Source organism: Coregonus clupeaformis, chromosome 6 (genome assembly GCF_020615455.1).
Source record: "Coregonus clupeaformis isolate EN_2021a chromosome 6, ASM2061545v1, whole genome shotgun sequence".
NCBI lineage: Eukaryota > Metazoa > Chordata > Actinopteri > Salmoniformes > Salmonidae > Coregonus > Coregonus clupeaformis.
In genome coordinates this window covers 20,721,800-20,731,383 of record NC_059197.1, presented here as the reverse complement: position 1 = coordinate 20,731,383, position 9,584 = coordinate 20,721,800, and the positions used below count along the sequence as shown (strand labels likewise).

Sequence of the window (9,584 nt, the reverse complement as noted above, 5' to 3'; positions counted from 1 at the left end):
AACTCTATATCCATTTTCAGAAAAATATGTAGTACTGCGCACGATTGGCCCAGCGTCGTCCGGGGTAGGCCGTCATTGTAAATAAAAATGTGTTCTTACCTGACTTGCCTAGTTAAATAAAGGTAAATTAAAATTAAAATTGTACGCATAATTTTTGCAGTGTGAGACTCTCCTACTCATTTTTTAAAAACCTGGCTGTGGTTTGCATGCTGCTAGCCAAGACCAAAAGTTACGCTTCCAGTGTAGCAGGTAAGACGATTTTCTGATTTTGCGACTCCCCAATGCACAAGGTGCACCTGTGTAATGATCATGCAATTCAATCAACTTCTCGATATGCCACACCTGTCAGGTGAATGGATTATCTTGGCAAATGATAAATGCTCACTAACAGGGATGTAAACACATTTGTGCACAAAATTTGAGCGAACTAAGCTTTTTGTGCAAATGGAACATTTCTGGGATCTTTTATTTCAGCTCATGAAAAATGGGACCAATACTTTACATGTTGCGTTTATATTTTTGTTCAGTATACATACAGTATCTTCATCAACATTGACACACTGACACAATCCATCCAGTGTCTGGTTCTGAGAGATTTAGAACAGAGCAAACAGAGAAGGCAGTAAGGCAAGTTTCCCTTTTCCCTCCCAGCATCACTCAACGCTGCCTTCATGAGCTCACTAGTCTCCAGACCTCTCCTACAGGGAAACTACCAGGCAGTTGGAAGGAGGCTGTAGTGGTACCAATCCGGAAGCCCAGGAATGACCCAACGAGGCCAACAAGCTACCGGCCAATAGCTTTAACATCACATGTATGTAAGATTATGGAACATATGATTACGGAGAGGCTAACTTACTTCCTGGAGAGCAGAGGGCTAGTATCGCCACATCAGAGTGGGTTCAGGAAGGGTAGGGGAACTATGGACCCAGTGCTCTGCTTAGAAGCAGAGGTCAGGAATGCTCAGGTGAACAAGGATACCGTTGTAGCTGTCTTTTTTGATGTGCAGAAGGTGTATGATATGATGTGGAAGGAGGGGTTGTTAATCAAGCTTGATATTATGGGGGTAGGAGGAAGAACGTACAACTGGATAAAGGATTTCCTGTTTGGAAGGTCTATCCAGGTGAGGGTTGGGAAGTCTCTATCAGGCAGCTATCTGGTGGATAACGGTACACCACAGGGGAGTGTGATTAGTTCTCTGTTGTTCTCAATCATGATCAATGATGTTTACTCTCAGGTACAGCCGGATATTGGGAGGTCGTTATTTCCAGATGATGGGGCCTTGTGGAAGAGGGGAAGAAATGTGCCATACATAGTCAGGAAGGTACAGGAAGCAATTGATGAGGTAGAGCGGTGGGCATTAATGTGGGGATTCAGGTTCTCTGTAGAGAAAACTCAAACAGTGTTCTTTACCAGGAGGAAGGTGGGAGATGAGGTATGCTTGAGGTTACATGGGAGAAACTTGGAGAGGGTGGGGGCCTTCAGGTTCCTTGGGGTGAATGTTGATACTAGACTGACCTGGGCAGAACACATTGAGAGAGTGGTGGGAAAGTGTAAGAAAGTGCTAAATGTGATGCGCTGTCTGACGGGAAAGGAGTGGGGGGCTGGGCGTTCCTCATTGAGGACCATGTATGTTGCGTTGATCCGATCTGTAATAGACTATGGCTGTATAGCATATGGTTCAGCAGCCCGGACCTCATTGGAAAGGCTAGATGTCATACAGGGGTAAGGACTCAGAATATGTAATGGGGCGTTTTGGACGTCCTCAGTGTCTGCATTACAGGTGGAGAAGGGGATATTCCATTGCAGATTAGGAGACAGCAGCTGGCAATGAATTATTGGGTCAACCTGCAAGGACATGGGGTGTCTCATCCTGCGAAAGGGATTTTACAGGCATGCTGGGAACATGAGCAAAGACAGAACACAAGCTTTGGGTGGGTGGGTAATACCCAGGTGAAGTAGATGGGACTGTATGGAAGGGAGTTTAGTCCAACAGTAGATATTCCTGTAAATCCACCATGGCTACTCCCGCCTCCAGTAGTTGATCTAGAAGTGTTGGAGAGACTACAGAAATATAGGGAGAGTGTTGATCCATCTGATTTGTTTAAGAGATGTCTGGATACTGTGTATCAGGATTTTGTGGCCATTTACACAGATGGTTCAAAAGATCCAAGGACAGGACGTACTGGGTCAGCATTTGTAGTGCAGGAATGTGGGGTGGAAGTCAGGAAACATATTACAGATCATCTGGCTGTATATACGGTGGAGCTGATGGCCATACTGTTGGCCTTGCAGTGGGTGGAGGAAGTCAAGCCAGACAGAGCAGTTATTTGCTCTGATTCATGTGCAGTGTTAATGAGTCTCCAGTCCTTTAGATCACGTAGCAGACAAGACCTGCTTTATGAGGTGCTACAAACCCATGGCAGGATTAGACAGATGGGTATACAGATAAGATTTACTTGGGTCCCAGCCCATGTGGGGGTGGAGGGGAACGAGGCAGTTGATGTACTGGCTAAACAAGCACTTAGTAGTGGGGATGTTGAATTTGTAGTTTCAATGAGCAAGGCAGAGGCAAAAAGCCTGATATATACAGTGATGGTGCAGAGATGGCAGGAGCAGTGGAATAGAGATAATAAGGGCAGGCATTTATTTCAAGTACAGAGGAAAGTCAGGGAGGGGAGGACGGCAGTAAGGGACAGAAGAGAGGAGGCTATTTTTACAAGATTAAGGGTGGGACATAGCTAGTTGAATAAGACATTAAATGTGATAGGAAAGCATCCAACTGGAAAGTGTGATTATTGCTAGGAAACAGAGACCGTAGAACATGTATTGTTACAGTGTGGGCAGTATCCGAGGGAAAGAGAGAGGATGAGATCTAGTATGAGGGAGAATGGGATACAGGAAATTAGTTTAAAGAGTATATTGAGTAGAACGTCATTAGATATAGTCTCAAATATTTTGTTATCTTTTCTAAGAGCAACGGGGCTGGCAGGTAGGATTTAGTTTCTCCCTGACTCTGGCCCACACTCCAGTACAGTAGGTGGCGGTAATGCACTATAACGTTGGATGCAAACCACCGATAAACCCCATTGAAGAAGAAGAAAGACCTCTCCTCCATGGGAGGGGCCACAGAAGGAGGATATAAACACAGTAGCGTTCGGAGTGAAAAAGAAGACCTACACAGAACGTTTATCTACTACTGTAACAAGGTGAGATTAACGTTGTCGATCAATTAGTACTGCATGTAGCCAAAGTAAACAGTTTAGCATTAATGTTTTATTCAGAGTTGGTAATGTAACGCAATAGTTGTGGATAAGTGATGCCAGGTGAACATTGTAGTTTTATGCCCGGTTCACATCTAACAGCCGAGACGGTTTTATGCCGTTTTAGAACGCATCTCTGCTGTTGGAGTTTCCAAAATGCAACATGTCAATTAGCTAAAGACTTGCGACGAGACGGATAGGCTACGTTTGGTCAAAAGAACAGTGCGCTTTCTGTGTTCCGGGTCTTATTTTTACTGCAGTTAGCTAGCCTAGCTTGCAGATATTTATCTGATAAATCACAACGTGTGGCCTGTTTCTGGTACATGTACTTAATGATTCCCGTTTGCTACAACAAAGTGGCAACTTTGTTTCAGCTTCATCACGTTTAACCCGAAGGCCGGCAGAAGGCGATATTGAGTCGTCATTTTACCGTTGTATGCAACGGTTCGTATCCCTTGTGGACCTGTTCGTACCTAAAGGCTTTGATATCCTCTAACTTTATTTAATGCAGAGTGGGGGGGAAATATGCGTGCTTTCCTTATGAAACACACTTTTCCACCACTATGCTAGTGGCTATATGCTAATCCTAGATGTTGCTTTCAGCCAATCGGTTTGAGCCTCAGACCAGAGTTTCCGTTTCTTTTACGCGTGCTGCGTTAACAACATCGCATTCGTGGAAACCAAGACAGTTTTAAGGGCAAACCTGGTTGTAACTAGATATGTTAAGGTCGCATCGGACATTTTGTGCTAACTTTTCCTAACCTTAACCTAATTCTCCTAACCTGCTGCATAAATTGTCCTAACCTGTTGTAGGCCTATCTGAACCAGGCTTTCGAATGATCAGTGAACTGATGCGTATCACATCTCTGTGGATTCTGTGCTTTTCTACCCTCCATCCACACCTGGCTCTCTACCTGTACCAGGTGTTGTTGACTAGAGTCATAGGGAGGGAAAGGCTTTGGTGTGTTGCCTGGACACAGTCGTTTAGAGACTGTGATACTCAGGAGGCCAGTGTTTGGCATTTGGCACTCGCTATAGGTTAAAACATTCTGCTCACACCCCTACAGAAATGTGATAAAATGTGCCATTGCGATTTCTTTTAGAAACTCATTGCCCTGTTCCAACATCTCCAAATCATACAGCATTATTAGGGTGATTTTGTTACCATAAAAGGTGACTGGAGGGCATTTTCCAGGCGATGTTGTAGCGCTTGCAATATGGACGTGTGTGTATATATTGCGTGCGATAGTTTGATAAATCCCAATAATTTGTTGCGCATGCAAATCCTAGAATCTCCACGTAGGCCAGAATTTAGTAAGCAATTTACGCTCAGTTGATAAATGACGTCTCAGGCCTTTAAATGTTTAATAGATTCTGCTGCTGGGAAGTCGTTCTCACGTCATGCTCACCTGTCTGGGTTGTCCCTAATGACACCCTATTTCCTCTGTATTGCACTACTATAAAACCTGGGCCCTGGTCAAAGGTAGTGCACTATATTGGGAATAGGGTGCCGTTTAGGACACACCGTTGTGTACATAACCTGACACTACCTGATGCACTACTCGACATGCCATGTGATGTGTATTGATGAGAAAACAATAGGTGCTTTGTGACGGGTACAGTCTAGACTTCAGTTTAATCTAACTGCATGTTGTGCATCACTGTCCCCATACTGTAATTCTTGTCTGTCTGTTGCAGGAGCCATGGTAAAGTGTATAGCTGTAGTTCTGTCAGGGTGTGGGGTCTACGATGGGACAGAAATCCATGAGGCGTCTGCTGTACTGGTCCACCTCAGCAGGGCTGGAGCTAAGGTAAGGACTACTTAACGTTTACATGGTAGTTCAAACTCGTGTCTCTCATGCTAACCTTCTGATTGTACAACCCCACTCTATAGTCAGATTGCTGTGACAACTACAGACTTCCTCTAGTCTAGAGAGTGGTGCAGAGTTTGTATTGATTTGCATGTCGTCAATATGCCTCTAGATGACTGCTCCTTCTACTGCTGTACTTCTAATCGTAGTCTCCCCCGGAGTGTTCAGAGTGCTTGTCGTTGGGAATGCAGGTTCCAATCTCATTAGCATGGACACTACTATGACTCTCTCCTTCTGGCTTCTCCTGTAGGTACAGATGTACAGTATTGACTGTCTAACCCTTATCACCCCAGGTCCAGATGTTTGCCCCCAACGTGGATCAGATGCATGTGGTGAACCACTGCGAGGGGAAACCCACAGCGGAGAAACGCAATGTCCTGCAGGAGAGTGCTCGCATTGCCCGCGGTGACGTGTCAGACCTTACCAAACTGGACATCACCGCTTTCGACGCCCTCGTCATCCCAGGTAAGCAGTACTCCTTCATTTATACCTTCATCATTATATACCTCCATCACTCTCACTCATTATATACACCTCTGTCACTATCATTCTTCCATTATCATCAGCATACAACCACAATCCTTACTCCCCTTTACCGGTTCAGGACCAGGGCTGGTTTCTACTGTGCTCAACCCAACTGTGTCCTGCAGGTGGTTTTGGTGTGGCTAAGAACCTGTCGGACTGGGCTGTAAAGGGGAAGGAGTACACGGTTCAACCCCAGGTAGAAAAGCTGATTAAGGGGTTCCACAGCGTAGGCAAGCCCCTGGCTATGTGCTGCATCTCCCCTGTCCTAGCCGCTAGGGCCCTGCCGGGGTGTGAGATCACCGTGGGACACGACAAAGAGTGTGAGAGGTGGGTTACGGTGTCAGTGGTGTGTGAGAGACGGTGTGTGTGTGTATACAGTATGTCTCTGTTTAAACATAAGCAGCACAGAATGTGTGTTTTTAGCCCCTGCTGCTCTTCTCCCTCCCACCACTAGATGGCCCTATGCCCAGACGGCGACCACCATGACTGAGCTGGGCTGTAAACACGTGAATAAGAACGTGGGGGAGGTGCACATTGACGTAAAGAACAAGCTGGTCACCACCTCCGCCTTCATGTGTAACGCTCCCATACACGAGGTGTTTGATGGGGTGGGTGTGATGGTTACAGAGCTGCTCAAACTGGCCTAGAAAGGTTGTGTCCCAAATGGCACCTTATTCCCTTTTTTATAGTGATTATGGGTCAAAGGAAGTGCACTATATAGGGTGTCATTTGGGACTGCACTATATAGGGTGTCATTTAGGACTCTACCTTTAGAATCGGGTTTGTTGTTTTCCTGGAGACCATCCTGATCTGATTTACTCCAGTGTCACTTACTGGCTTGTTTAAAAAGCTGAAACAGACATAAGAAGCTATGTATCTCTACTGGGATTTGTGCTACTATCAAAATTGTAATAAAAGTGACGTAAAACACATTTCTATAGTGAATGATTTGTCATTAGGGGTTCAAGCGGCGACGCTGGGTGAAACCCGATTTTTGTGTTTATTGGTTCAGCAGCGACGCTTATGAATCCTTATTTCGATGCCAAACCCACCACGTGTGTGTGTGTGGCCAAAGAGCTCTATTTTCATGTCATCCAACAAATTTAAACACCTGGAGTTTGATAAACGGCACTTGGATTGAAACCCATGCTATGGGCAGATTACATGAAAATGGTGCTCTTTGGCACCAGTGGTGAGTTTGGTGTCGCAATAAGGATGCATAAGCAGAAAATAACCCCATACCTATTGTAAAATATGGTGGTGGCTCTTTTGATGCTATTTTGCATCCACTGGTCCTGGGGCATTTCATAAGCACAGATACAGAATCTGGAAAGATTCTGTATGGGGGTATGGTCTGAAGCCTTGTTCACGTGGCAGTTTGACTCAAAGCAAAATTGTAAGCATATTTTTCCTGCAGTCGGAACAGCCAAAATCCACATGGATTCTGATATTTCAAGACTCATTTCAAACCACATTTGTAGGTTTAATTTCAGATACAAATCTTGTTCCTGGCCATGCGACTAGTCTGAACGGGCAAATCTGAATTTTATTTGCCCTAAAGTGGTTTAGACTTATTTGGCATATCTTGTTGATTGTTAGCTACTCTGACAGCTACCACATGTTCTGGTCAAACTAGCTTGTTAATTGTACAGACTAGTGAATGTGCTAAACAGCTAGCTAGTTGACTGCTGTGGCTATCCAAAAAAAGACTTGTTTTGAAAGTTGGATCATCTTATCCTTTGAGGCTTAAAGTGTTCTTACACAATGATTTTGAACATTCAAAGTAACTGGGGAAACATCCATGTCAGGCATTGATGTCACCTTAGCTTGCTACAGAACTTCTGAGTGATTGGAAGCACAAGCACCACCACCAATTAGCCTACACCACTGCGCACACACCCGTCGTTACTATGACAACTAGTGTAGGCATGTCCGCAAATGACCGCTGTCTGAGCACACACCCATCTGATTTGGTCGCTTGTAACTTGCTGTTTGGACAGTCAGTATTCCAAAACAGATTTGAGCATTAATGCTTACAGTGGGATCCAGGCTTTAGATCCCTCCCAATGTGTCCTCCAATCTGATGTAGTCTATAAATAGAAATCAAGGGTAGGTGTACATGACTGTATATTGAATTATGCACATACACTGTTTAAAGGCCCAATGCAGCAGTTTTTATATCAATATCAAATAATTTCTGGGTAACAATGAAGTACTTTAATGTAATATAGTTCCATTAAATTGAGAAATTGCTTTTTAGCAAAACTATTACTCAAGAAGTTTGCTAGAACTGTCTGGGAGTGGTCTGAGTTGGGAGGGGAAACTGAGAACTAGCTGTTGGCAGTGGTTTGGAACTCTTTGTTATTTGTCTATTAACCAATTTGCCACATGATGATGTCACCATGGAAAGCAGAAACTCCCGCCCATAGAAACCTGCCAATAGTGTGTCTGAGGCCTGAAATTTGGGGCGTTCATGGCCCCCTCGAGCATCCCATTGGTTCCTGCATGAACACCTGCCCTCTCCATCAACAGAAGTGCGGGAAAACACTGCCAGACAGTGTGGGGTTTATCTGCGGTTGGCAGTGGATATACTTACATTTTGACAAAAAAAAATCAAAACTGCCTGCCCGGTGGAGGAAAGGCGCCCTATGAGAAATTATATGACAAACTGTGACATACAGTACACTCTGAATGACCTAAAATGATAAATCCCATATTGGTCTTTCACAGTCAGGAAAACCCAAGCTGTACTGTTCAGTAGGCTAATAGTAGGCCTATTATTTAAACAGATGAATGAGACTGTCAACTGAGTCAGAAACTCAGGTTTCTGAGTCCAAAATTGGATGTTCTAAGTCCAGAAACAGTGCTTAAACCACATCAGGAGACAACTTTTGAAGTCTGGGAAAAATCTAGAGTGTAGTTACCCTTTAATTCAACTGTGCAGGAACCTAGCACTATTGTTTGGTTAGCGGTGTTTCTGTAGCGTATATGAGATGGAGTTTGCAAAACAAATGGCCACTGGATTGATGCAAATAATCATATCATTCTGCCAGGGAGGCATAGGCTACATTGAGAAGGTTTTTTGGAAAGCCTTTCCATCTACGAGAAGACGGTTAGGCCTATCATTAGCATCCCTATATTTTTCCTGTTCCTTAATTGTTTGAAACCTGGACGTTTTACTTCATATGATGAGGCATGTCTTACCTTGCTTCAAAGTAGCCTATAGCCAAAATCCCACCATAGAAACATGGAGGAAAATATTTTATAAAGTCTGCCTCATATGCGCTCGCCTGTTCTATTGGTTTTCAAATTAACTTTCATGTTCAAGCAGCCAAAAGCATTATCCTAGTCATATTAGCTAAACCACTCAGTCCCCTTTTCAAGATGGTGGCAAACGTGTATTTTTCTTTGATCAGTGTTTGTAGCTGAAAAGTGTTTTGTGTTTTTTGTCTCCTTTTACCTTTTGTTTCATCTGGCTGTGAACACATTGGACAATAGTGTACAATTGCATACAGAGTTTTTAAGGAGACATACAAAATAGATCTGCTGAAACGTTTGAGACCTACTTGGATATACCTGGGCATCCTACTCTCCACTGGGGCGTTATCTGAGCAGACACCTGCCTACTGCTGTTTTCTTCCTTTCACTTGACATTGTGCCTGGGATGTTTTTGGACTACTGCCAAGCTTGAACTCCACTTGGTTTAGCCTACTTGGATTTACTATTTTTGACTCTCCCGTGGCTTGGTGTAGCGCTTGCCTCCTTCCCGGCTTTCCACCAGCCTGTGCAGATAGCTACATCCCCGCCAATGTGCTTCTCTCCTGGCTATCATACTGGTAACACGGCCTCCTTTGCGTTGCTGTTTTGATGGGCCCCAGCATTTAATCTCATTGAGTAAGTCACCGCTCTCTCCTTGCTGTTATGCTGG

At 44.3% G+C, this 9,584-nt stretch overlaps 1 protein-coding gene across 1 annotated transcript; it reads left to right on the top strand.

Moving 5' to 3' along the window:
• The first annotated feature begins 3,113 nt into the window (after positions 1 to 3,113).
• On the top strand, positions 3,114 to 6,588 carry LOC121568334 (glutamine amidotransferase-like class 1 domain-containing protein 3A, mitochondrial). The gene is made up of 5 exons (XM_041878888.1): positions 3,114 to 3,206; positions 4,959 to 5,071; positions 5,425 to 5,596; positions 5,782 to 5,983; positions 6,111 to 6,588. Exons 2-5 carry the CDS (start codon positions 4,964 to 4,966, stop codon positions 6,301 to 6,303), a joined length of 675 nt encoding a protein of 224 aa, XP_041734822.1. The 5' UTR covers positions 3,114 to 3,206; positions 4,959 to 4,963; the 3' UTR covers positions 6,304 to 6,588.
• The last annotated feature ends 2,996 nt before the right edge of the window (positions 6,589 to 9,584 follow it).

Excerpts from the sequence above, each read along its gene's own strand:
- LOC121568334 (XM_041878888.1), top strand. The coding sequence starts at position 4,964 with ATGGTAAAGTGTATAGCTGTAGTTCTGTCAGGGTGTGGGGTCTACGAT. Across the intron at positions 5,072-5,424 it reads TCAGCAGGGCTGGAGCTAAG|GTCCAGATGTTTGCCCCCAA; the intron begins GTAAGGACTACT and ends TTATCACCCCAG. Across the intron at positions 5,597-5,781 it reads CGACGCCCTCGTCATCCCAG|GTGGTTTTGGTGTGGCTAAG; the intron begins GTAAGCAGTACT and ends TGTGTCCTGCAG.